At 34.2% G+C, this 27,252-nt stretch overlaps 10 protein-coding genes and 13 pseudogenes across 23 annotated transcripts, besides 3 other annotated features; 16 read left to right on the plus strand and 7 right to left on the minus strand.

The window, feature by feature from the left end:
- Positions 1-27,252: part of a mobile genetic element that runs on past both edges of the window.
- Positions 306-917, minus strand: TVAGG3_1074380 (annotated as a pseudogene). The gene has a single exon. A coding segment is annotated over exon 1 (612 nt).
- TVAGG3_1074390 (uncharacterized protein) lies at positions 3,592-3,993 on the plus strand (the record flags this gene model as incomplete). The annotated part of the gene is made up of 1 exon (XM_051256490.1): positions 3,592-3,993. The coding sequence occupies one exon, from the start codon at positions 3,592-3,594 to the stop codon at positions 3,991-3,993; it is 402 nt and encodes a 133-aa protein (XP_051076266.1).
- Positions 5,452-5,772, plus strand: TVAGG3_1074400 (uncharacterized protein; the record flags this gene model as incomplete). Its single annotated transcript, XM_051256491.1, has 1 exon — positions 5,452-5,772. One exon carries the CDS (start codon positions 5,452-5,454, stop codon positions 5,770-5,772), a length of 321 nt encoding a protein of 106 aa, XP_051076267.1.
- TVAGG3_1074410 lies at positions 6,680-6,999 on the plus strand (annotated as a pseudogene). The gene has a single exon. A coding segment is annotated over exon 1 (320 nt).
- Positions 7,206-11,259: a mobile genetic element.
- TVAGG3_1074430 (uncharacterized protein) lies at positions 7,473-7,733 on the minus strand (the record flags this gene model as incomplete). Its single annotated transcript, XM_051256492.1, has 1 exon — positions 7,473-7,733. The coding sequence occupies one exon, from the start codon at positions 7,731-7,733 to the stop codon at positions 7,473-7,475; it is 261 nt and encodes an 86-aa protein (XP_051076268.1).
- TVAGG3_1074440 lies at positions 7,780-8,205 on the plus strand (annotated as a pseudogene). Its single transcript has one exon. A coding segment is annotated over exon 1 (426 nt).
- Positions 8,470-9,474, plus strand: TVAGG3_1074450 (annotated as a pseudogene). Its single transcript has one exon. A coding segment is annotated over exon 1 (1,005 nt).
- On the plus strand, positions 9,508-9,810 carry TVAGG3_1074460 (uncharacterized protein; the record flags this gene model as incomplete). The annotated part of the gene is made up of 1 exon (XM_051256493.1): positions 9,508-9,810. The coding sequence occupies one exon, from the start codon at positions 9,508-9,510 to the stop codon at positions 9,808-9,810; it is 303 nt and encodes a 100-aa protein (XP_051076269.1).
- On the plus strand, positions 9,841-10,295 carry TVAGG3_1074470 (annotated as a pseudogene). Its single transcript has one exon. A coding segment is annotated over exon 1 (455 nt).
- On the plus strand, positions 10,345-10,587 carry TVAGG3_1074480 (uncharacterized protein; the record flags this gene model as incomplete). Its single annotated transcript, XM_001295312.1, has 1 exon — positions 10,345-10,587. One exon carries the CDS (start codon positions 10,345-10,347, stop codon positions 10,585-10,587), a length of 243 nt encoding a protein of 80 aa, XP_001295313.1.
- Positions 13,076-13,438, plus strand: TVAGG3_1074490 (uncharacterized protein; the record flags this gene model as incomplete). The annotated part of the gene is made up of 1 exon (XM_051256494.1): positions 13,076-13,438. One exon carries the CDS (start codon positions 13,076-13,078, stop codon positions 13,436-13,438), a length of 363 nt encoding a protein of 120 aa, XP_051076270.1.
- TVAGG3_1074500 (uncharacterized protein) lies at positions 13,703-14,551 on the minus strand (the record flags this gene model as incomplete). Its single annotated transcript, XM_051256495.1, has 1 exon — positions 13,703-14,551. The coding sequence occupies one exon, from the start codon at positions 14,549-14,551 to the stop codon at positions 13,703-13,705; it is 849 nt and encodes a 282-aa protein (XP_051076271.1).
- Positions 15,467-27,252: part of a mobile genetic element that runs on past the window's edge.
- TVAGG3_1074520 lies at positions 15,898-16,188 on the minus strand (annotated as a pseudogene). The gene has a single exon. A coding segment is annotated over exon 1 (291 nt).
- On the plus strand, positions 16,874-17,230 carry TVAGG3_1074530 (annotated as a pseudogene). The gene has a single exon. A coding segment is annotated over exon 1 (357 nt).
- Positions 17,296-17,448, plus strand: TVAGG3_1074540 (uncharacterized protein; the record flags this gene model as incomplete). The annotated part of the gene is made up of 1 exon (XM_051256496.1): positions 17,296-17,448. The coding sequence occupies one exon, from the start codon at positions 17,296-17,298 to the stop codon at positions 17,446-17,448; it is 153 nt and encodes a 50-aa protein (XP_051076272.1).
- TVAGG3_1074550 lies at positions 17,468-17,903 on the plus strand (annotated as a pseudogene). The gene has a single exon. A coding segment is annotated over exon 1 (436 nt).
- Positions 18,101-18,797, plus strand: TVAGG3_1074560 (annotated as a pseudogene). The gene has a single exon. A coding segment is annotated over exon 1 (697 nt).
- On the plus strand, positions 19,229-19,743 carry TVAGG3_1074570 (annotated as a pseudogene). The gene has a single exon. A coding segment is annotated over exon 1 (515 nt).
- TVAGG3_1074580 lies at positions 20,586-20,911 on the plus strand (annotated as a pseudogene). The gene has a single exon. A coding segment is annotated over exon 1 (326 nt).
- Positions 25,195-25,787, minus strand: TVAGG3_1074590 (annotated as a pseudogene). Its single transcript has one exon. A coding segment is annotated over exon 1 (593 nt).
- On the plus strand, positions 25,824-26,271 carry TVAGG3_1074600 (annotated as a pseudogene). Its single transcript has one exon. A coding segment is annotated over exon 1 (448 nt).
- TVAGG3_1074610 (protein of unknown function, DUF4108 family) lies at positions 26,288-26,707 on the minus strand (the record flags this gene model as incomplete). Its single annotated transcript, XM_051256497.1, has 1 exon — positions 26,288-26,707. The coding sequence occupies one exon, from the start codon at positions 26,705-26,707 to the stop codon at positions 26,288-26,290; it is 420 nt and encodes a 139-aa protein (XP_051076273.1).
- Positions 26,745-27,176, minus strand: TVAGG3_1074620 (Poxvirus D5 protein-like family; the record flags this gene model as incomplete). Its single annotated transcript, XM_051256498.1, has 1 exon — positions 26,745-27,176. The coding sequence occupies one exon, from the start codon at positions 27,174-27,176 to the stop codon at positions 26,745-26,747; it is 432 nt and encodes a 143-aa protein (XP_051076274.1).

Here is a 27,252-nt window from a genome sequence, read left to right on the forward strand (position 1 = left end):
ATTTTTGACTTAACTCTCAAAGTAAATCTTGGTTCAACTAATACACCATTAACAGAGAAAGTAGAGGCATAAATTTCATCGTTATAACTAAATGCTTCTGGTGCTTTACCTGTGTCATACTGTACAGTACAGCTTATGTCATAACCTTTAGCACGAATGTATTTATATCTTCTTTCATTAACATTTTTTGTCTTCGCTTCATCACTTCGTGTTAAATATCCATGGTAGTCCGTTATAATCTGTTCGTCTGAAGTTATATAATGAACGTGGTTTTTATCTGCTTTTTCGGCTAATTTCTCATTAACATCATTCACTTCTAATTCAACTCTTCCGCCAGAACTCTTATTATCATTAATCTTTTTCATTAATTCGGTAATTACGTCATAAAGACTATATTCTGTTTTCGGTTTTGTAAATAATGAGTCAAAATTTCTTTTCATCATTACATCGCTGACATTAATGATATCACCAATTCCTTTTTCATTTATTCTCTTCATTAATTCTGCAATAATGACGAATATATAATCTGTTAATTTATTCTCTTCATCGAGGGTTATAGAATGTTTTGAAATTGAATCATTAACTCCTCTAAATAAATCAATAACTTCAGGATACACGTTTTTAATGTCTCGAATAACCCGACCAGTATCCTCGCCACTATGTGGCTCTGAGCCCGTTGGGCTCTGTTGTTCATGTTCTTCGTTCCCGTCGTTACGTGGTTTTATATCTCTAACCATCATCAACGCAGCCATAACCGGAGGGTTTGTTGCTACCTGTTCGAAAATCCGTCCGTTATGTATGGTATATCTAAATAATTTCTTTGTGTTTGTTAAAACATTTGAAACAAGTCTTTTAAAACCATCTACAAAATTTCCTGTTTCACCTAATGTTCTTGCAGCATTTACAAGCTCACCCATTCCCGCTTTTGACCCCAAAAACGTCCATATTGCATTTATTTCACTCTGTATAGTTGTCCATTCAGCGAAACTAACACCCGCATTCGCTAAGTTGAAAATGAAATTCAGTGGATCGAACTTAATTCCACCTTCTTTTTCAATTTCAACGAACTCACTAACATGAGATTTTAAATATTCTTTCGTTAAAATTGTTTTCCCCGATGTTATGTCATTAACGAAACTATCACCGTCAAAAGTTAACGAATTCAATTTCGTCGTTGATGCTTTTATTTCATACACCGCTTTATCGATAGTTTTTGGCTCACCTTCTTTAGAAGCATATGAAACATTAATGAATGAATTATATGTATTCATGAATGATTAAAATCAATGATTTTCATTAATGACGCCTTTAATGATTCATTAACTGTTGAATCCCTTAAAACAATTACTGAACTGTCCTTTATGAAAGGTACACTGCAAACCGTCGAGTTTGGATCAAATGCTGTAGTTGGTGCAGGAATATTAATGATATAAGTCATTAAATCATTAAGTGACGTAAATAATGTTGTGTTTTTGATTTAATTTCTTTAGCATCTGTTATATATGGTAATTTTATTTCTGTAGTTTCTGAATTAAAGATATTCGCTAAAATGTTTTGTAAACTGTTTTGAACAGCTGTGTAAACCGTTGAATCCGGAACTCTTACGATTTCACCGTCCTTAATAAAGGGCATTGTACATGACGTAGTGCTTGGGTCAAATCTTTCGGGATTATAATTCAACATATATTCTAATGCTTCATGAACAGACTTATATACTGTTGTGTCGTTCTTCATGACAACTTCTCCATTTACAATGAATGGCATTGTACATGGAGTTAAAATAGGGTCAAACTTTTCATAGTCCTTCCATGTTATGTATTTCTCGGTATTTCCATCAGATAACAATATATTTGTCAGTAAGTGTGAGAGAGTATTGACCAAAATATAAACGTTTAGCTCTGTCAGCTTCATACGCATATGCAGCTATACTCATATTTTAATGAGAATAAAATGTTGTTCTATTTGCAAAGTACAGACCCAAACGAATACGGGACAGTAAAGCTACAAACAAACTTAGGTCTACAGAATGAGCACTTGCATTCAGATGGTTGACTTCAATACTATCGCTTCATTCGTTATAACAGATGAAACAGATTTCATGGAGCTTGAAATAGATGGAAAGAAGCACGAAATAAGATTTCACAATAATGTAGAATATAAGATGGAAACATTAGCTGGAGTGTTAAATGCTCTCATAAATACTACAATAAACAAGGATAACGAAGAAAACTTAATGAATGTTAAACTTATTGCAGGAGTTTTGAAGTTCAGTTATGCGAAGGAGTTTAAGATAACACGAATGAGTCATAGAGTTCAATTGCTTCTGGGAGCATACCATATGACATTTCCTTTGAAAAGTGTTGACAAAACGATTGAGATGAAATCTGTTCCATACGTATGTTATGGTAATTGTTTATACATTGAGTCAAAAATAGCTAATGTCACAGGTATTTCAGGAGTTAATAGTAAAGGTTCAGTAGAATATAAATCCTTCTGTTATGCAGTCAATTCAATGTTCATTCCAAACGTTCCTGTCATAGCAACTCATTTAGGTAAATGGGTTCGCATTAGTCCTCATAATTTGAAAGACATGCAATTCAGACTTGTTGACTTTCAAGGCGAGCCTGTAGAACTGAAGGCACCAGTGCGAATGACTGTTGAAGTTGACTTTTTAGAAAATATTAAATGCAACAGCTTACAAGAGAACTCAGAGCTAAAAATATAAAGTATGAATGTTATGTATTAGGTCATGAACTTTGGTTATTGCTGTTTGATGAAACAAATGAGTTAGTTATGTCAGTCAAGAGAACAGAAAAAGGCGTCAAAGGCGCCGAGCGCAAAGCGCTATATTGTGTTAGTGAAAACTGCACCAAGTCAATAAGATTAGGTTTGCATTATGAAGATGAGTTCGATACTGTTGAAGAAGTTTTGGATAGATATTACAAATTGCTTTAATTTACTAAAACATATTTCAAACAAAGTTTATATTCTGTTGAAAGTTTTGTATACTCGTTCGAATATTTATACTTAAACTCAACTCCTGTAGTTCCTGGTATTTCAATGATGCGGATGTTACCTATTTTCATGAATGGTGGCGTTTGACCACAGCATTCGATTTCAGGGTCGAGATAGTCAATGACACATTGTTTCCCTGTTATTCGTGATATAACATTTTCAAGGTCCTCCTTTGTTAGAATTATTTGGTTCTTACTTATAAGATTTGTCAAAAGCTTCTTATCGTCTTTGAGTAAAATTGTTTGGTATAACTGAAGAAGGTAATGGTCTACGTTATCTGAAGGATTTGTTTGAACATTTGTGTAAGGGTTGTCGTTGGCTTCTCTTGAAAGAATTTGGTCCAGTGGTGGATACTCTAACTTAACATCTGATGTAGCGTTAGCGTTTGAAGCTGAGTTTAAATTCACGGATTTCAGTTCTGGTTCTTTTTCTTTCAAACACTCCGAACTATAGTTCTTTATGACAATATTGTTTGTCGTTCGTGAGTCAACATTTGATGTTGGTTCAATTGGAACATTAACGGCACCAGCTAAGATGGATTTGCTTCTCATTTCATATAGAATAAAAACCTTTTATATGTATGAAATGAACAATATACTCGACAAGGGTTTGAATGTAAAGCTAACGAATGAAAATATTGTTGAATTCACTGAGACAGGTGCTGTGTATAAAGATGTAGAACTACTGAACAAAAGAGCTAAGGGAAGAAGCAGGAACATGAACAAAGGGTGGAAGCCTATAAAAATTTATGTCAATGATGGCTCAGGAGGTTCAAACATAAAGTATGCAGAAAGTTATAGAGTTTATGCTCTCAAAGGTGAAAAGCCTTCATTTAAGAACAGCTATTCTAACGCATATCCTCAAAAGCTAACGGATGGGGAAGTGGATGATATGAATGACAGCAAAAATATTAACAGAAATGGCGACAGAGATGCATGGAATTTGTTTACCATCAGTCAATTGAAGGTTAAACTTTAAAACAATGTTGGTCGTTCCCATGGAATATTTTTGACTTTAATGGTATTAGTCATGATATGAATCTCAAGGTATGAACGAGGAGAGATGAGAGACTTATATGCTTCCCAAATTTCTTCAAAAGGTAATGTTATACCTGACTGTTTCCAAATGAGTTCAATATCATAACGTGAGAAACCTTGAAAGATAACGAAGTCAGTTATGAGACGTTTTATGTTTAAAGCTAAAAACCCATGTTTGCATAAGTATTGCTACAGTTAAGTGGTAATGTCTGACTTTAGTAATGATGTTAGCTAATGGTGAGTCTGGTTTTGACACTAAACCTTTCCAGCGAAGTCGTCACAAACGAGCAGAGTGTTTGAAGGATACTTTTTGAAGGGGTATTTTGAAAGTTTTGATAGAATGTAGTTTGTCAGTCGTTTCATATCGTAAACTCCTGAGTACTGACGTAAGTGGTGTTTGTCAATAATTCTTTCCATCTCTTCTGAAGTCTTTTGCATTCCTGACTGTATAAATTCTACGATGGCATAATATTTCCTCTTACGTCGAATGTAACGTTGAAGAAATTCAATGAGTTCACTGTCTGGAACTTTAACGACAGAGGCTTGAACTTTTGACATAAATGTTTTCGCTGTTGAGTCCATAGAGTCTGAAGTTGCTGATATAATGATTTGGTCATAATATGAGTCGTTTCCTAAACGCTCTGTTATGAGTATATGACGAATGAGGTTAAATGTCTTACCTGAACCCATCTTTCCACAATAGAAATAAACACCATTTGAACAGAACTCATAGTCCTTACTGAAAGGAAGAATGAGAGAAGAGTTAAGTTTGTCTGTAGTTTCATTCATGTCTTCATCTACGTCATGTATTAAATGCTTCATTTTATCTCCATTAAAAATGCAAGTCAGAAATATTCAGAACATAGCACCGAGTCTAACTGACAAGAGTATAAAGATATACTATGAACACGTTATGATGAAACCTACCAAAATTCAAGAAAGTCAGTATACTTATGAATATCCAAGACACTGGGTAGAGTATGTAGGAGGTGAGAAAGCTATTGAAATCAGACAGGTTCGAAGTATTCCAGCAGGAAGAACAATATTATTGAAGAACTTTAATGTTTTGAGGTATAATGATGAAACAAAGAAGCAAGATAGTTTTCCTGTTGCTGTGTATGTGAACCTAGACACAGGAGATGACATGAAAGTTTTTAACACAAAGCTTCAAACGGTAGTGAGAGAACAACTGACTGCGGAAGGACATCCATTACCTTCAGAAGTTACCATAGCATATAATTTTGAAACAAACTCAATAGATTTTAAAGTCATCTCTGCAAAGAAGTCAGGTTTTACATTTAATGAAGCAGATGTATATTCGAATGAAAACTTCAAAGCTATTGCATGGTTAGATAATGACGATTGCTTTAAGAAAATATTTAAATTCAGTGACTCAACGATGTCAATAGATGACCTTCGTGGAATGTTACCATCGACGTTTACAGTAGAAGGTTCAGCAGGATTGCTTACAAGATTGTCAATTGGTGGTATTTGGTCTCGTGAGAACATTGTTATAAAATCCAGTATAAGTGAATTTGCTGAAGAATCTATATTATGTCTTTCAAACTACATGTATTCGCCACCGAAGCATTATAGTATAACAAACTTTGTCAGTAAGTTTAACATAAGACTTGTCGAACCTTCTTCAATGAAAGATGTTGTGCTACCTAAAGATGGAAAGGATGGACTCATTATTGAGATGATTTTAATAGCATATTAAATGAGCTTGTTCTTGAAGGTCATTCATGATGAAATAACTGTTGTAGAAGATGTTAGCAATTGTTCAGACATTTTGAAGCGAATAGATGATATAAGAAAGAAGTTAGATAGACCGCAAAGCGCGAGGAAGCGGTGAGGGCGAAGCCCGTGAGAATGTTTATGTTTCATTGACTTTCTCCAGTAACGAGAACTTTTATGAGATAATATTGAAGAGAGATGATTTTAATATGGTGTAAATGGTAGCTTGGGCAGCTTTAGGCGCAATGGGAACAAAAGCATTAGCATTTGGAGCAAAAGCACTTGGAGCTTATGACGCAGTAAATAAAATGAGTGGAGGAAGGGTTTCGAAGACATTAGATGCAAATAAAGGAAGATTGGAGGCTGGGTTGCAAAGAAGTTAAGATTAAATAAAATAGGGCTCATAAATAAAGCATCCAATTTGGTTGCGACTGAGTCAGAAAATGCTTTAGGAAAGGACGATGAGTTTGCAAAACACGCAAAAGACTTTAATGACCAGATGAAAGGTGAAACAATGCATTTAAATAGAGTCGATGGAACTCTTCTCCACCAGTAGTTCTTCCGTATGGTCCCTATGGAATGTATGGAAACCCTTATGAACGACCATTTGACCCATTGACTGGTGGAAGTAACTGGTATCATTACGGACGAAGAAGAAAGACAGTCAAGTTGGAGACAGACGTGAAGAAAGCAACTAAAAAGAAACCAAGGAAGAGAGTTATAAAGCAATGAATTCAAGAGACCCAAAGGGTCAATTGCTAGGTGAAAAACAGGTGAAAAAAGGTGAGATGTCACCTAAATTTATGGCTATGTTTTCATACGTGTGAGGGTGGTGATATCATTAATTTTAAGTTTATTTTTTATTTTATTTTTATTTTATTTTTATATAAATGACGAAAACTATTGAGATAACAAACTACAACGGTCATGAGTTCAAGAATTTGTTCTTGTTCCTCGTGAAAATACATTCTATCAGATACGAGGGAGAAAAGGTAAAGTTAGTTTGAGCGTTTATGACTACAAGCATAATGGAAAGTTTATACAAGCATACGATACAAACGGTAAGCGTGTTTCATTAGCTTTGTCAAAACTTACAGGTATAAACTATGACAGTGACTTTGACCTATATGAAGAAGAAAGTGAGTCAGAAGATTATGAGCTGTTATATGAAGCACAGCAATGGGAGGAGTTGCAATACTTTTATAAGTGAGAACGTTTATTTTTTACATTAGTGAAGTCGTTTGTGAAAACGTTAGTGAGGTGAAGTGGTTGGCGGCTTTGTAAATATTTAATGTTAAGTTAGTGTTGTCGTTTGTGTTGTAAAATATACGTTAACGGTTTTGTAAAGTGTCAAATTCACATATATTGTGTAAGGTGGAACGCAGTGCCACCGTACACGTGATATGTATACTAACTTTTGTATATGTGAATGTTTTGGGCGCTTAAAGACTGTTCGTCATTTTCTATCTCGACTTGAAGTATAAAGTCAACTTTCCTAAATGCACGTGTTATATACATATTTGTTATGCCAATATATTTTTCTTCATTTATGTTCACAATCCAGTCTGTTGGAAACTTAAACGTTACTCTGTTCCCCTTTATTTTGACGTCAGGGTTTTCACTACTGAACGCAACAGATAAAGGTATTTGTCTATACATTTAGTTCCAATAAAAATAAACCATTTACTCTTTCTTCACTTCAGCTTCTTTAGCTTTTGCTTCAGCTTCTTCTCTAGCTTTTTTCGCCAGTAGTCTTGGGTTCTTTTGTCTTCCAGCAGCTAATGCAGCAAGTTGTTTTTCACTAAGTTTTCTCTTTGGTCTCTCTGGCTTTTGTTCTCGTTTTTGTTCCTTCAGTTCGGATAAAATTTGCTCGCGAATTTCTTTCTTCAATGCTTCAAAATCTATGACCCCTTGGGTCTTGTCCGTAGGGCTTGTCTGAGTCATTTGACTGCAGATAAAAAACAAAATTAAAAACTTTAACCGATGTAAAATGAGCTTGTCAAAATCAGAGCGAGAGTCTATTATATTAAATGACGCAAGAGGAATACAACATCCTTTCTATTATGTAAGTCAGAGTAAAGATGGTAAAATATACGTAAGAAAAAGAAAGGTTCCATTAGCGAATGCAGAGAGCGACAACATTAAGGTGCATGGCACCGAGGGTGAAGCCCATATAAAACCTTCTGTTCAAACTGAGCCACCAAAAGAACAAGAAGAAAAGAAGCCAGATGTTCTTTCAATAACGAACCAAGAGCTTATTGCAAAGTTCGTGAATTTCATTGAAAAGCAAACCGAGTCAAAGAACCCTGACCCACCAGTGAAAGAAGTTGAGACAAAAGAGAATGTACAGTTCATTGAAAATGTCAAGAAACAACTTCCACCACGAATGCCAAGAAGAAGAGTGAGAATAATGAAGTAAAAAGATATTTTTATCTGAAGTAAATACATGCAGAACGAACAGCTAAACGAATTTACTCCAGCAGAGCATATTCATCAGATTCGCTCATATTTCGATATCATAGACAATGCAGTTCAAATTGGTGACACTAATAGAAAATATTCTGACGCAAAGATTCCATCACAACCTGGAACTGCTAAAGATAACACATGGGTAACATTCAATCTCTCACCTCCTGGTGAAAATATGTTGGACCTTTACAATACATTCATTACGTATAAAATGGAAGGTCAATTTATTGCAGATAAAGAAATTGGTTCAGGTTCCAATAAAACAAACCCACCAGGATTTTGGATTGGTTTCGATGACGCTTTCTATGCAGTTGCTGGATATCAAATCCTTGCAAATGGTCGTATCGTATATTCTCAAGACAACGCAAGAGAAGAAGCATATATAACTTCAAACTCACAAACTACCGAACAAATAAAGAAAGTAGATGTTTTCTCAAAGACTCGACATGAAGATGTATGGAGTCATTCGGGAACATGCAGAACAGGACAAATTGTTAGTGGTCCAATTACAGCAGGAAAATCATTTGATTTTAAGCTTCGTTTAAGAATTCCTGTTAGAAAGTTTTTATCATTAGAAGCTATAAGATTTATTCCTGCATTTGCTGGTAACATTCAGCTTAAAGTAAAGTTCAGTAGCGACGCCTTACAATGCACATCTATATCTGTAAATGATATCATTGCTTTCAATCCAACTCTTAAAGTTGCATTTGCTTCAGATTCAAATCCACCCACAAATAAATTTGTTCCATGGAATGAACCATTCACTATGATAACGAAGGCAGTAGAAGATAGTGGAACAGTTACTATTACAACTGTAACCCAGCAACTATTTCGAACAAAGATGGATTTTAATGAATGTTTCATTCATCCAAAATCATTCTCTTTAGACCCTAACATTTATACAGAACTTGTAGAATATTATACAAACGAGGCTTTATGTTTTCCTGTTAAAGTTATGGATTGGATTCCTATGGACGGTTCATTCTCAAAGAATACAGATAGTTCAAGTGCAACATTTACAGCAGCTTATACGCCTATTAATGTTAAAAGTATTTGGGCACTATTTAGAAAGAAAGACAACTATTATGTTAATTTTGAGAACCCTAAGTTTAAATATCTTCAGCTTTCCATGGGAGCTTATGGAAATATGCCTGCAGAACCTGAAAAATCATATGGACCTGTATTTTATGAAATGGTTGCGAACGCTTGCAATACAAACAATGATATGATTGGATTTAATGAAGATGTTATGAGGTCATTGGTGGATGATGGTAGTGTGGAACATAAATGGGATAGCTATGACAACACACATTTCTTATGTGGTTTTCCAACTGAAGTGGACTTTTGCTTCCAGCAAGGTCAAACATCTACTGCTCCAATAACATACAAATTGTCTGTTAAAGGACCTATTGAACTAGCAACTGAAAACGTACCAAAGCCACTTATTGGATTTATGAGGGATTGTTGCTTTGCAATACAAGTAAGACAGTCAGGCATACCAATAATAAGACTTGACGACTATAACTTAGCAACTGACGACAGTGAGGAATAAAGGATGAACGTTTATTTTTAAAGCTTATAAATGAGTTCTTCATCAAGCTCTCGTGAACCTTCACCATCTATGAAACAAACTTTACCAAACGATTATGGAGCACCTATTGAATATTTCTTACGAGCTGCACAATGGCAAAGAGCAGTCTCACCAAGGTTAGGTGTTCCACCAGCTCCTGTCAAAATAGCATTTGGTCAAGTCCTTATATAAAATATGGTCTCCCACTAGGTTTGCTAGCTACAGCAGGAGCAGTTATGATGTTGAAAAGAAATAAAGCAAATGTTGTAAATAATACTGAAGTAGCTGAAGTTAAACAAACTCCAACACCTTCGCCAAAACCAACGTCAAAACCAACGCCTTCAATGACTCCTGAACCTATGGAAGTACAAACTCCTGTTCAAAAGTCAACTCCTAAACCGACTCCAACATTTAAACCAGAACCTACTCCTCAAATAAATCGTAAAACTCCTGCGTTTCCTTACTGAAAAAAATAACGTTATTTTTATTTAATATTAAAATTTTTATTTGATTGAAATGACGACTAAAGTCACTGAAGCAATGAAACAAAAGTTTTTGGTAGAATACATTAAATCAGGAACTATTCCAGAAGGTTTTTACATTCATACTATGAAGGATGGTAGAGTTCAGTTTAGAAAGATAAAGCAACCATTAGATAAAGAAGGAATTTTGAGAAAGATTAAATTACATGAAGACAACATTACTGAACTTAAGAAGAAGTTAGAAGAGTTGGAGAAAGCAGACGACAGTGAGGAATAAAATTTATTGTGGGTGAAAAAACAGGTGAAAAAGAGGTGAGATCTCACCACTTCACCTAAATCTATTTTTGTGCTATGTTTTCATACGCGTGAAGGTAGTGATATCATTTATTTTTTATTTTATTTTTTAAAATTATTTTTATTTTATTTTTATGTAAATGACAGAACAAAAGCAACTCATACAAATCAAAACATATAACAAACATACATTTAAACATTTATTCTTCCTTCCTGAGCATAACATGTTCTTTCAAATACATCCGAGACCAGTTGACTTTTCATTGACTGTGTATAAAGATAGAAATAGTTATATCATTAAACCATACGATGACGAAGGTAAGTTATGTAAATTGTACGTTAAGAAGTTAGAGAAACTTTATGACTTCAAGTATGACTACAATAGAGTTAACACTGATGATGAAGATATTGAGGAAAATTTATGAGAACATTAGTGAAGTCGTTAGTGAGAACGATAGTGAGAACGTTTATTTTTTACATTAGTGAGTTCGTTAGTGAGGTGAAGTGGTTGGCAGGTTTGTAAATATTTAAGGTTAAGTTAGTTTTTGCGTTCATGTTGTAAAATATACGTTAACGGTTTTGTAAAGTGTTAAATTCACCAGTATTGGGTAAAGTGGAACGCAGTGCCACCATACCCAACAATGGTGTACTAACTTCAAACACAACAAAATGAATCGATACATCACTCAATGCTTACTCAGTGTCCCAAAGGAAACAACGCAAAATCGTTTGAAATGCGTACGGCTGTTACAATTTTACAAAAAAACGAAGGAGAGAAATGCAAACAAGAAATATACAATCGTGTCAATAATTACCAAATATCTCCTTCAATCCGCGAACTCCAAAAACTTGAATATGAGAAAAATAAATCCAGAAATCAAAAGAAAGCTACACCAGAAACAAGAAAAGAGATCAACAAGGCAAGAAATGCAAAAAGATTTCCTAAGGATAACCCTACAGGTGATTACAGAGGAGGAAAGTGGACCCCACAAGATATCTAATTTTCAAATTTGAAATAAACACATATTTTCTTTGTATTTGAAAATATTTTTATATTATAAGATTTTTGAACCTATAAGTAGCATGACAAAAATTATATAATTTGCTCCTTTTTTATTTTAGTATACAAATATCCCATTTGTTATATGTTCGGTATATATATGATGATATTGTAATCAATTATGCTTAATGAAGCTTTATCCCGTGAACCCCTCATATTATTGGAAAATAAATAGCGAAAACATGTAGAGCTGCTATGTTCTCAAGTGTATGCTGATTTTTGGATTATTTCATGAAAACTAATGGCGGGATATCTTGCATTATTTAAAAAAATTGAACTATGCAAAAATAAATAGTATTATATTTTTTCTCATGAAATGCTATTATGAGAAAAAAAAAAAAAAAGGTAGTGGGGCTTCCAGGCACTTCGTGCCCTCTAGCCCTGAAGATGTTTTCATGTTTTGTCACTTTTCTGTCACTTTTCAGGAAAAAACATTTTTATTATTATATATAAATGAATTTTACAAAACCACCGTTACCGTTCTTTGGAAATAAGAGTAGATGTAAAGATATTATATTGAGAGAACTTAAGAAACTACCGAATGGTCTAACATTTGTAGATTTGTTCGGTGGAAGTTTCTATATATCCCATTTGTGCCATACAATATTCCCAGACTCAAAGATTATATGCAATGACTTCGACAACTATATGGACCGTCTCAAACATATACCAGACACAAACAATATATTGAAAGCGTTAAAAGAAAAGATACCTATAGGTAAGATGGAACGTATACCATTAGATAAGAAAAATATTGTGAGAGAGGTTTTGAAAAAGCAGAATATATAGACTGGGATAGTATATCTGCTAGACTATTATATAGTGGTTCTATAAGAGTTCATGACATTGAAACACTTATGTCAAAAGTTTTATATCTTAACTATACAAATGTTTTCAAAGAGGACATAGAAAAATATATTGAGGGTATAGAGTTTGTGAGATGTCATTGGACAGAGTTGTATGAAAAATATAAAGACAAGGAAAATATTTTCTTTATAGTGGACCCGCCGTTCTATAACACATGGGATTTTCAATACCAAGTAGACTGGACTTTGAGAGAGACTCTTTAGAAACTTTAGACGTTTTACATAACCATCCATGCTTTACTTTACATCCGATAAAAGTGGTTTGGAAACCGTTATGAGATGGTTAGAGGACATACATGACTATGAGTTTAGATATGACAAGATAGAATATGAGAGAGGTCCTATAAACCGGAGAAAGTGTCATAACAAAGAAATTTTACTAGTAAGTAAATGTGGTTTGAAATAGGACTACTTGTTTTAGGTTTTTTCCATTGTGTCATTTATTTATTTGACGTGGCAGAAAGATATAGAGAATATGAAGATGAACCAATGCCTGCAAATGTTCAGTATATGTACTCGTAAGAGATATTTTTATCTAATATTAAATGGACGCACAGAACTTAGCGAATGCACAGCAACCTGGACAACCAAACCCAGAGAATATTCCAAATGAAGTTAGAATACAAACTGCAATGGCAAACTATGGTCAAGTGCCAACAGATGTACAAATGCAAACTGCCATGTCAAATGACGCTGCGTTAGGTTTGCCACCATGGTATGCAAATATGAGATGGAAAGAGTTTTATACAAACCCTGAAGTGGGATATAAACAACTTTATGCAGATGACGCGAACACAGGAGTTGACCCAGAATATGTTTTCTACCAGAGGAGAAACAGAATGTATGAGCTCCAGTTAAAGAATGCTATGGAACTCAGCAGGAAACGTAAGAGACTAGGCGGACATTAGATTTTTACATATAGTAAAATGGGTTTCTTCAGTAGTATTGGAAACTTCTTCAGAAGAGTTGGAAGAGGTATATGGAATGGAATAAAAACCGTAGGAAGAGGAATTTGGAACGGAGTCAAAAATATTGGTAAAAGAGTAGGTCAGTTCGTTGGTATTATACCTAAAGACCCTGAACCAGAAGAAAAGCTCCTGTTATACAACAGCCTGAACCTGCACCACAGTCTAGTTGGCAACCAAATCCAACACCTCAACCGTATTAAAAAATTATATTTTTACCGTTCGATAGTAGTTGTATATGAAACTAAGTTCTAAGTAAAACGCATGGTATAATGGAATTATTCTCTTTCTTCCATCTGTTGTAAACCATACTTGAAAGTCTGAAATACTTCCACTTGGTGGTTCATATAGCTTTGTAGGTTTTTCGTAAAAGTCATTTGCCAAGCATAAAAAAGAGTTTTGCGCACCAGAAAATGAAGCATGAACGATAATAGCATCTGAGTCGAAAACATTTTCATATGTTCCATTAGGGTTTTCGACTTCATAAAAGTCCGGGTGTACTGGATATTCTGCAGGCTGATTTAACATCCTCATAAATCTATACCATGCCAAGTTGTTATATTTTGTAGAAATATAAACGTTTTCTCCAAGGTCTTCTATTCTATTGATTTTAACAGTTGCATTTTTCCTGTCATATATAATATCGAGATGGTATTCTCCTTCGTCAATGTTATACTGGTTTGCATATTCGATATAGATATCGTTTATTTTTTCTTGAAAAGCTTGAAGAGTTGTTTCTAAGTTTACAAGCAAACTAACTTGTAAAAGTTTTCCCTGTTCAAATTTCTCATACATACGTTTTTCTTTGTTATAGTATCGAACTTCAAAACCGACCGTAAATGGGAAACCATGTATGGCTTCTGAAATGAACTTCATTCTACGAAAGCCAATAGCTTTTGTGACAGATGGGTCTCTTAACCATCTTAACGGGTAGTCAAAACGATAGCCTTCATGCTTTACGGTCTCTGTCTCAAACTTTTGACCGACATTAGTAAAAAGTTCATCTAATGGTTTAGTTGTAGCAACTCTAGAATTTTCTTTTTCTATTGAAAGCATATTTTATCTAGAATAAAAATGTCAAATGAAACAGCGTCTATGAGAGAAATACAACACAACCGACAACTCATTATACAAGCTCTAAATAAGAACACAACAAACTTTTCAAACTATTCTAAGATATCTGAGTCATTGAAAGAAGGAAACTTAAAACTGACATTAAACCCAATGACAGATGAGTTTCTGTTTCAAGACAAGAAGAACAATACTGTCTGTATAAATCCAACAAAAGGAACTTTAAACGAGAAACCTATAAATGAACTTCTTTTGAAAGCAGATGTTGACAACAAAGCAGACAAAACATATGTAGACAATGCAATAGCAAAAGAAGAAGAAAGAGCTGACAAAGCTTATGCAACAAAAGAACATACTCATCCTGAACTAGCAGACAAAACATATGTTGACAATAAAATGTCAAGTGAAGTGACAAGAGCTGAAAACGAATATTCTAAAAAGACTCATACACATACCATTGCAAATATTACAAACTTACAAGAAACCTTAAACAAGAAAAGTGACGTTGGACATACACATACCATTGCAAATATTACAAACTTACAAGAAACCTTAAACAGGAAAAGTGACGTTGGACATACACATACCATTGCAAATATTACAAACTTACAAGAAACCTTAAACAGGAAAAGTGACGTTGGACATACACATACAAGTTTTACAACTGTTGCTATAGAAAATATTGCAGGAACGGTTGAAGAACCTGATGGGGATGTATTATATTGGAAACCTCCTAACTTTCCACAAGGTTTAACATCGGAAGAAAACATAACAACGACGAAATACATTAGATGTAGAAATGTTTATGTCATGGAGGATGAAAATAACGTTAAATTCACTGCTCAAGATTTATATGAGAAGAAAGCAGACAAAACAGAGCTTCAAACATTAAAGACGGAAATACTTCAAACATTATATCCTATAGGCTCTATTTATACGTCAATGAACTCTACCAGACCAGAAGTAGTACTTGGTTTTGGAACTTGGACTCAAATAGTCGACAGGTTTTTGTATTGTGCAAACTCTTCAAAGGAAACAGGTGGAAGTAAAACGATTTCAGGTGAAAACTTACCTGCGCACAGTCACTACATAGATTTAAGTACATCTCAAGCAGGTTGGCATAGTCATAGATATTGGAATTGGTCAGCAATGACAAAAGGTAAAGGATATGATGTTAAAGACAACGTTCAGTTTGCTATAAATTGTTACTGGAGTAACACTGAGGGAGGAGGAAACCATACACATCGCGTTTCAGGGTATACGCAAACAACGGGACAAAGTAAAGACTACATGCCACCTTACATGACAGTTTACGCATGGTATAGAAATGCTTAGTCGTCATTTTCAACTTCTTTAGCATATTCGTCAGGAGTTGTCTTATATTTGTTAGGAACTGTCTTTGAAAGTATACCACCTTGAACTTTGACAAGTTTGAAACGAGGTCTGACAATAGTAGTTTTATCTTCTGCTTGCAGTCTGTACATTTTGCCATGTTTGCCTAAAACTTCATAATATTCTCTTGTATACTTTCTTCTATTTTTACGAACACGAATGTGAGTACCTGTCGGGTTCCCATTGTTGTCATAGTCAATAGTATTTTCATATGGGTCGCGTTTAGGTATTTCTATTTTTACTTTGTCACCTTTCTGAAGTTTGAAGCCCGGCATTCTTTCTTGTTTGTCTCTTTTGACTAAATTATTAAATATATAGTCTTTCTCTAAGTCGGGGTTGTTTTTCATTTCTTCGGGGGAGTGGTTTCCCAAACCTTTTTGTTTACGGCTATTGTAAATATTTAAAACTTGTCTCATCTTTGCCATGGAGAAGTGTCTATATTTGTCGTCATATGACATTTCATTTGCTTCACCACCTTGTGGTTGGTTTAAGTCTCTTAACATTTTTATACAACCGTCAATGACACCAAGAGCAGAATGGTTTTGGTCGACAATGAAATATTGGTTTACATTTTTTGAACGCAGATAGTTTTTAATATCGTCTGATTTGAAAGAACTTTCACAGTCAGATGTCAGTTTTGTTGGATGGTATTTGTCAACGAATATTGTCAAAGCTGCTAAGATATCTAAAATATTTTTGGACTGTAATGGTATGGCTTCACAGTATCTTGTGTTTTGACCGACAAATATTAGCCAGTATGGTGGTCCATCTGTTCTAACTCTCGGAATGTTTTCCAAGATATCCATAAACCAAGCATTTGGTGTTGAACTAAAGATTTTTATCATGAGTGCTTTCTTTGTCGCTTTAGAAACATAGGGGTCCTTGTTTGGATTCGTCATTTTTATCCTATAAGAAATGGGTTTATTTGGCGCGTTAGCAGGAGTTGCATCCAGATTTTTACCCGCAGTGGGAACAATAGCCAGAGGTGTATTTGGAGTTGGAAGGAAGATTTTGAGTACATTAGGTATACTTAAAGAGAAAGCACAACCTATTATACAAACTGTACAGAAAGGTTGGGATGTAGCACGAGATGCAACAAATCTTATTCCAAATCCTGAAACAAGAGGAAAAGTTCAAGGATGGATGGACAATGTAGGAAGACAAGCAGGAAACTATTATAACAAAGCAAATGACTACTATAACCAAGCAGGACACTATATGGACCAAGGTGAAAGATTCTTTAACAGAGGATATAACCATGCACAACAGTGGGTAAACAATAACCAACCGCAACCACCTCAAACTTGGGGAATGTAAAATTTTTTTACTGAGATGAAATGAACAATACAGCATTAAGACAAATGGGTTCAAGATGGATTTGTCGGCTTCCAGCAGTTACACAACGTGTTTGTCAAGTTCTTCCTATACCTCAGGAAGTTTTAGACCGACTTAAAAAACAACAACAACCAGTTGAAAACAAACCAAACTAAAATTTTTTACTGAGATGAAATGACCGAAGAAGTTGAAACGGTAGATTTGACACCACAAACAAAAAGTTCAGAACCATTGTCAAAACCTGTCAAAGAACTTACAGATGAAGAGAAAAATTCAATAATAGAAAGTGCCAGGTCTGGAAATACAAACTCTAACTACAAAGTCACTTTTCATAAAAATGGAACGGCAAGTATCTCAAAAAAGAAACAGACTCTCACAAATAAAATATTGAAGTCTGAAGGAGCTTTCGAGACAACAGATGGAAAAGTTTACTTCACTGACCAACAGTTCATTATAGAACATCTCATTGACTTAGAGTCGAAATATTCTAAACTTTACAACAAACACAAAAAGTTGAAAGGAAAACAAAAACAAATGGCATATGATATTTATGAAGATGTTGACGACACAACTGTTCCTGCAAGTGAAGTAAAGTCAGAGGAACCGAAAAGTGACGAAAAACCGATAGAAGAAGAGAAACCAAAAACTGAAGATAAACCAAAACCAAAGTTTAGTTTCCAAACTAAACCAAGTCAACCTTCATTAGCTGGTATGGGTTGGCGTCAAAGACTTATGGCAGCAGGCGGTTATGTTAAGTAAAGAGAAAAAAAATATTTTTTTATTTTTATAAAAATGCCCCCATATAGAATGGATAGAAAATCTGCTAGAATAAAAGCAGAGTTGCAAAGATATGGTTGGAGAGTTTCGAAGAAGTTTAAATATAGGAAGGGAAGACCCATAAAAGTCTATGACAAATTGTCTGGTCTTCGCTACGAAATGGATTTGGAAACAGCACGTGCAAATTATCCAAACAGACTAGAGAGGTTAGAAGAAGAACGTCTTATGGACATGCCTTTCGATGTTAGTGAACCTCAAGTTGAAGGACACGACGGCTTTGCCAGATTCTATTGGAAACATGACGAACAATTGCATCCTTTGAGAAGGAAAAAAGGTAGTGCAGAGGATGGTCATGCTCCCATGGAAAGAACAAGATATGCATATGAGAAGTACCGTGAAGTTAGAAGTCAAATTACATCTGGTCGAACCTTTACAGTAAACTTTGACGAAGGAAAGAACAAAGAAGGCTTCATGGGTGTACTTGCTGCCATACAAGACGGAAATAAGAAAGGACACAATCTCAGATTGACCATAACAAATTTGGATGGTCACATTTACTATGCACATGGCAATGTCACAACAGCCGCACAACTTCTTGACGCTTTCAAGACTACAAAGAGAGAACAAATGGTTGACTCCGACTCAGACATTTTGAATGCAATTGAAGGAATTGCAAGTGTCAAGTTCGAATGGTACCAACCTAACCCTCAAGCAGTCAGACAACATGCTGGATACTTCCCGTTGGGAAACTTGTTTGTTAGATGAGAAATATGAAATGGCATACCATTTTAAAACAATATATTTTTACATATATTAAATGCTTCAGGTTGAAAAACAAAGAACAAAAGTAGCAGATACAAAACCGTTAGACTATATCTTTACAAATGCTGGTAGGACTATTTCAGATGAAGAAATTTCATCCCGAGCATACAGGTTTGACTATCCAGTTCGTTGGCTTCAAAGTCCTTCAGATGCAAAGGCAATAGGATTTAGAAGAGTTTTGTTTTCAAATAGAACTAACGCATTTATGTTCGCAGTATATTTTCATGGCAGTATAAAGGTTCTGATGGTCTAATAGACAAATTTGATGAAATGAGAATCTTTACAGTTCGTTCAGACGAAAGTCTTGAGAAAACTCTAAATGACTTTCAAACTCAAATGAACAAATATTATTGGAATTTCAAGAAAAATACGACTCTTTACTAAATGGAACATACTATCTGAAACTAGAATATGACAAGATGAACTCCACCGTTTCATTTCAAAAGATTGAAATTAACCCTCCAAGAGATACAGAGTTTTTATTTTGGAAAGTAGACAAACGTTCTTGGGCACAATTTCTTCGGTTACTAAACCAGAACGAACCATTACCACCAGATGGTCCATTTAAATTTATACTTCCACCAGCAGATTTGACAGTTTATAGAAACGTGTTTGACCCTCAAAATGTTATGTGCCATGCAAGTTTCAGTTCAAGCAACAATAGTTTTCTATGTATCGGTAAGGACTTTTATGACTTTGCTTCTAAATTCTACGAACCACCTAGTAACAGTTTCTCTGACTTTCAAGTTTGGTTCACAACAAATGGTGTGCAACATATAATACCATTGTACTATGACTTTTATCTCGAATTGTCTTTCATATACAACTACGGAAAAGTGCTGAAAAAGTGAGTTTATGTTAGCATGTTAGATCTCACCTCTTTTCTCACCTCTTTTCTCACCTCTTTTTTCACCCGTTGAATTTTCATGAATTTCCTTAAGATAGAAAAAAGTGAGTTAAAATGAGATGTTTACTGAAGGGGTCACTCGGTCACTCGGTCACTCGGTCATTTAACATCTTTTTGAAAATGGTGACAACATGACATTTAGACAACAGTCGGGAAAATGTCAAGACTTCTTCATCGTAACGAGTGTAAATGAACCAAAAATATTTTTTAGGTGAAGTGGTGAGATCTCACCTCTTTTCTCACCTCTTTTCTCACCTCTTTTCTCACCTCTTTTTTCACCCTCTTGAATTTTCATGAATTTCCTTAAGATAGAAAAAAGTGAGTTAAAATGAGATGTTTACTGAAGGGGTCACTCGGTCACTCGGTCACTCGGTCATTTAACATCTTTTTGAAAATGGTGACAACATGACATTTAGACAACAGTCGGGAAAATGTCAAGACTTCTTCATCGTAACGAGTGTAAATGAACCAAAAATATTTTTTATGTTAGCATGTTAGATCTAACACGTTTTCTAACCTCATTTCTAACCTCATTTCTAACCTCATTTCTACCATCGTAGAAACTCTCGAAATTCATGAGTTTTGTGTGTTTCCTTAAGATAGAAAAAATAAAAATATATTTTATGTTAGCATGTTAGATCTAACCTCATTTCTAACCTCATTTCTAACCTCATTTCTACCATCGTAGAAAACTCTCGAAATTCATGAGTTTTGTGTGTTTCCTTAAGATAGAAAAAATAAAGTTAGTTTTTTTAAAAAAATATTTTTTATTTTTATTGTAAGAACATGTTAGCAACAACAGCACCAAACTCTTTAGTCATGAACCCAACATCTATGTTAGTAGAAATGAAAAGCTTCATTCCTTCTTCATATACTTTCGAAACAGAAATCCAGAAGATAAAGCAAGAACTTCTCCAAGGAGATTTAGATTGCACTGCAAAAGATGAAACAAATGAACAATATCTTTATGAAATGCAGGATATTATTGACCATCTACCTAAACTTCCTGAAATACAACAACAAAAGCTCACTATTCCTGAATTCGATGAAATAGAAGTCAAAGCAACTGACTCAGTAGAAATAAAGAAGTTCATACGTAAGGTTAACTATGAGTTTCTTGGATTTCATTGCAACCACAAAGTCATGGACAAAGACTGCGACATGGTATAATAAGAACATCTCTGACATATATAAATCTGAAGAATTTAAGACCTACGACAACTTTGTTTCGTTAGTTGCAAAATGTGTATGGCAGATAAGAGATAAAGATAGAAGAGGTAAAGTATGGAACGAACAAATAAAACCAGCAACTTTTGAGTTAAAGAAAACCATTGACGCTATAGTTGTACTTGCAGGACAAATTTCAATGTACAATGCTAAAATGAACCCACAATGTTCAAAATGTAAAGCAGCAATGAGGAAATATAACTACTCCGTCAAAGAGATAGAACGTATGCGAAACGACTATGCTGACTTAAAGAAAGAAGTAGAGAAACCAGCAGAAGATAAAATGGACATATTGGCATTTCTAAACAAAAACTATCCAACAGCTGAAGATTTCCTTCTATCTGATGTCAAGAAGAAATATAAAGATACATTCAATATTGTGAAAACTTTTGATATCCTTCGTGAAGAAATAGAAGCTACAAAACTGTTTAAAGTCATGAACCATCGCAACATATACCATGTAAAACGCTTGTAAATAGTTATGTTAGAAAAAGTGGTTAGAAAACGTGTTAGATCTAACATGCTAACATAAAATATATTTTTATTGAATTCTGTATAAAATTCTGAGTAAAATGACATTGGAACACATACTTTTCAGTAAGGACATATGGGGTAAAAAGGAGGTTAGAAAACGTGTTAGATCTAACATGCTAACATAAAATATATTTTTTGCTGAAAAAAATGACCAAATTTCATTATATAACTGTTATGAGTGACGAAGAGAACTTTGACACTTCGTAAAAAAAATCCCTGAAATCATATCTTTTATACAAAATTCAAGAGGTGAGAAAAAGAGGTTAGAAAAGTGGGTTAGAAAACGTGTTAGATCTAACCTGCTAACATAAAATATATTTTTATTGAATTCTGTATAAAATTCTGAGTAAAAATGACATATGGAACTATACCATGTAAAACGCTTGTAAATAGTTATGTTAGAAAAGTGGTTAGAAACGTGTTAGATCTAACATGCTAACATAAAATATATTTTTGTCTGATTTACGCTCATTACGATGAAATCATGACAAAACATATACGATGAAGTTCATTTCCTGTGTTGTTGTCAAAATGTCATGTTGTCACCATTTTCAAAAAGATGTTAGTTGACCGAGTGACCGAGTGACCTGGTGACCCTCATGAAAATTCAAGAGGTGAGAAAAGAGGTTAGATCTAACCATCTACCCTAAAATATATTTTTGCTGAAAAAAATGACCAAATTTCATGAATTTCCTCATATGTTTGCTACCCGAGGAAAACCGAGGGAAGAGATTCCGTACGAAAATCGTAAAAAATTGCCAATAAATTTAAGAGGTTGGTATGTACATAGACTATTAGTAAATGCAGTTGCAGTGAAGGCTTACTTTACATCGTTCAGAAACCAAACATACAGACATTGGTTCAAAAACCAAAGCACACAAGAACTTTTGAGTGAAATTTCTCTAGACCGACCTTTTTCGGTCTAGCATAAAACTCATGAAAATCGTAAAAAAATGACCAAATTTCATTATATAACTGTTATTTTTTTACGAAGAGAACTTTGACACTTCGTCAAAAAAATCCCTGAAATCGTAAAAAAATGACCAAATTTCATTATATAACTGTTATTTTTTTACGAAGAGAACTTTGACACTTCGTCAAAAAAATCCCTGAAATCGTAAAAAAATGACCAAATTTCATTATATAACTGTTATTTTTTTACGAAGAGAACTTTGACACTTCGTCAAAAAAATCCCTGAAATCGTAAAAAAATGACCAAATTTCATTATATAACTGTTTTTTTTTTACGAAGAGAACTTTTGCACTTCGTCAAAAAAATCCCTGAAATCATATCTTTTATACAAGATAGAAAAAATAAAGTTAGTTTTTTTAAAAAAATATTTTTTATTTTGTATGTAAAGACAGAAAATGTTAAAGGTTGAGTTTGAAACAGTTAGAAAGATAGACAATGACACCAAAATGGTTAGAATAGGTGATTTAAACGTAAGATACTCAAAGAAATACAAGAAATATTCTTTGTCAGACATTATATCTCCATCTGGAAAGAAACACACGACTGGGTTAGAATTGCTTCTACTGCAGAAAATTTTGACAAGAAATCCTGAGCTTATGATATCGGTAAGATTCTATGGAACTACAGCATATCTTATAGACAAAAGTCTTAATACCAATGTTTTGTTATGGTTAGACCCAGTTGTTGGATATAACTTCATAACATATGGTTCTTCGATACGGAACGTTGCAGTGAAGGCTTACTTTACATCGTTCAGAAACCGAAGGACTTCAATACAAAGAGATATAAGATAGGAAGAACATATAATATAACTCTAAGATATGACAGTACAGTCAATAGAGTCAAGGTTGTGTTTGTTAACGATATGAGAGCTGCTGAAAGAACTGCTTGAAGTTTTTGAGAAAATGTATGGTGCTCCCACGAAAGGTAAAGAAACGTTTGAAGTAGATGAGATAGGTAAAGCTATAAAATTATTTGACGAAGTTGCTGAAAAATACATGTAAAGCGTTTATTTTTGGTCTTTTGTGTGAAAGTCAGAAAATAACGCTAATTTTTTATAAAATATTTTTTTATTTTGTATGTAAAGACAGATATGACAACATCAGAGAACACAAACAACTGCTATCGTTCATGAAGCCATAAATGAAGAATATGAGTGGGTTCAGTATAACAAAAGTTACGTCCTCATTCGTTCGGTCAAAGATGACATGTACCAAATGCAAAGTATTTTGAATGCTCTTCGTTCTACAAAGCAAGCACATCATTGGTTTGAAAAACAACAGACAAAAGAACTTTTAGAAGAATTTCCTCATATGTTTGCGACCCGAGGAAAACCGCGGGTCGAGATTCCGTACGAAAATCGTAAAAATTTGCTAAATGGTTTGAGAGGCTGGTATGTACATAGACTTCTTGTAAATGCTGTTGCAATGTGGGCTTCACCTCGTTACGCTTGTTATATTTTATGATGTTAGATGAAATTCATAGACAAGAACGTGAAGAGCTAGAGAACAAGCTTGAAGCAAAAGACAAAAACATTCAGAAAAGAATACCACGTTCGGTACCAAAAGGAAAGGAAAAGAACTATAAGTTATATGATTTATACTGAAGAGATGGAAAATGAAGAAGACAGAATATGGTTATGTTGCATTTAGTCAGAAGAAACAAAAAAGCTTTTACGACCTTGCTAAGATTTACAAAATCTGACAGAAATTGGTTCTATCGCGAAAACTTACCGATTTCAATGACACCAAATGAAGATGTGAACAAATAGTTCAAGATACGTTACCTCAAACACACTATGATATGAAAGGTTGTTACAATACTTACATTCAAAGAAGATTTGCCATTGTTAAAGAAAAATAACAGAGTATTTTGACAACTTCAAACAAGCAGAGTAAATGAAACCATTTTTATTTTCAAGCTTGACTTCAGATGGCTCAGGTAGCTCTATAAGGTAAATTGCCTTGTCAATCCTTCTGGCATTCAAGTTCTTCCTTCCGACAGGAAAAAATTTTCCTTCTGGCATTCCAAGTTCTTCCTTCCGACAGGAAAAAATTTTCCTTCCGACAGGAAAAAATTTTCCTTCCAACAGGAAAAATTTTTCCAGTTGTCCGTCCGTAAACATTCAAATTTTCGAAAATTGAGAACTTTTTGGTCGAACTTCAGAAAAAGTTTTTCCTTCCGACAGAAAAAGTTTTTCCTTCCGACAGGAAAAGTTTTTCCTTCCAACAGGAAAAGTTCTTCCATCCGACAGGAAAAGTTCTTCCTTCCGACAGGACACAAACGAATGTCCGACGTACCACCAACCGAGTCCATTCCAAAGCCAGAAGAACCGAAAGCTGCCACCACAACAGACTAAGACTAAACACTTACATTTTTCAAGCTTGACTTTTTACAATTTGAACTTTGTTTGCGTAGATATGAATTCTGAAAGAAGTATGAGGGTCTTGTATGACTTTGTACTTCTCCCATAGTTCATGTCTGTCAAACTTACCTGCCATGGACTCTTTCATAAGTTCCATGAAATCGTCTTCGGACAATCCGGGGAAAAGTACAATGTCAGTAAGTATTCTCTTTACATCCTTACTTAAACTCTTTGCTGTCTGTACACAAATGACAACAGAGATGTTAAAGTGTCTGAGCTTCTTAAGAATTCGACACATGTCTTGTTCTCTATTCTTTAACAAAGGATGAGAAGCAAAGTCATCTAAGATAAGAAGACATCTATGAGGGTAAGTCTTCCAATCGTAAGATTGCAATTTCTTCGAAATGTATTCTATCTCTTTCTGTTTGTTTCTGAAGTGTTTCTTCTCTAATATTCTCTGCATTTCCTCATTTGGGTCTTTAAACTTCGAATTTATATACTCATTTATAGCATTGTACTTCAAAACTCTTCTTTGGTACTTCTTTATCCAATCTAACAACTCAGAGTCTTTTATACATACTAACTTAGACTTCTTTATAATATCTTTGAACGAATTGACGGTTTGGTCAAATTGACCAGAAGTACTACAAATAACAACTAACTCATAGAATGGGTTCTTCTCATCTAGTTCTTGTTGTTGTGCAGCCATTTTAAGATAAGTGAAAGTCTTACCCGACCCAGGTGGTGCAATTAGACCTGTTATACCATTCTGAGCAAATAAGAACTTGTCATGTATGGGTTTTATCTGAGCATTTTCCAACTTCCTCTTGTTCTTATTTAAAACATTCTCAAATTTTTTGTCAATGTCAGCAAACTTTTTTTCTAACATATTTTTAGAAAAATTAAAATTTTTATCTTTTAGAAAATGTCTAGCGATTTCGCTATCTATATTCGAGACAAACTTTTCGACAGCAAAACATCTGTCGACCATAAAATCTTACATAGTGTAAACAAGAAAGGTGAATTTGTTCTAAAGTTCTGTTTCTGGGAATATGACAAGAACCATAAAACATTAAGCAGAGCAGTCTTAAAATTTGTCAATGACAGACTTGTTGACAGAGATGACGCCTCTTGGAGAGATGAAGTCCAACAAAACTTCTTAGAATGCAAAGAAGACACATGCGCTGTTCTTGAAGATGAAATAGAAAACAGAATAGAAGAGCTATTAAAGGACAAAGAACTTTTACAAAAATATGGTTCTGAGAAGTTTGACATAACTCCACCAGAAAAGAAGAAGAAGAGAAAAGAAAGAAAAGAAAGTAGAAGAAGAGAAGAAAGAACCAGAGCCAGAGAAGAAGAAATTTGACATGTAAAAATAAAATTTTATTTTTAGAACATTTCTGGGTCAATGTCAATGTTCTCTTCCTCTTTAGGAGTAAACACTGGCTTAGACTCTAAAATCTTTTTACCCAATTTACCTTGAACTTCTACAACTTTAGACTCATAATATTCATAGTCGTCTGCTTTCTTTGGTTCATAAGGTATAACAAGTTTGTATGCTTTGCCTTCTTTAAGGTTTGAGAACCTTCTGTCAAAACTTTCTTTGACTGCTAACAAACCTTCTATGTCTAAGTCTTCAAATTTCGCACCATTTTTAGTCACAATAGCAAACTTAACTGGTTCGATGTTCCAAACTTTGCTGAATGAAGACTTTTCAAAATGGTAGAAGTAAACATTCAAATATGTGAATGGGTCTAGTTCTTCTTTAAGTCCTGACATGTACTTGTTTACTGAGATGAATTTCGTCATCTTTTCTATCGGATAAAAAAATATTTTTTTTTAAAATTTACTCAGAAAAATTTTTCTTTGTATATACACCATTCTGTACGTCTAAAAGACTTTTGACATTTGCCAAGAATGTTCGTTTAGACGCTGTCATATAACCATATTCTTGACAATATTGTTTATACGAATCGTACAATGACCTTTCATCTAAACACTCAAAGTCAGTTTCATCTATGAACAGTTCATATACACTCTTGTTTGCTTCTAACAATGTTTGTCTCTCTTCGGTATGTGGAATTTGTCTTGGATTGAACTTTGAAATATCTAATGTCATAAAATATGAGAACAAGTGGTTGTAAAAGTCAGATGTCAAAGTTTCTGACAAAGCGTCAAAATATTCTGTATCTTGCATATGAGAATCTGACGTTCTGACAACTACATATCTTCTGTCAGAACTTTCTAACTTCATCGGAACAGCATTGTTTGAAACCATAATGAAATTTGCAACATTTTCACAAACTCTTTGGTCTTTATATTTTCTTTCAACAACTCCAACTTTGTCTGTTATA

This window comes from Trichomonas vaginalis, assembly GCF_026262505.1.
Source record: "Trichomonas vaginalis G3 chromosome Unknown ctg_114, whole genome shotgun sequence".
NCBI classification, from domain to species: domain Eukaryota; phylum Parabasalia; order Trichomonadida; family Trichomonadidae; genus Trichomonas; species Trichomonas vaginalis.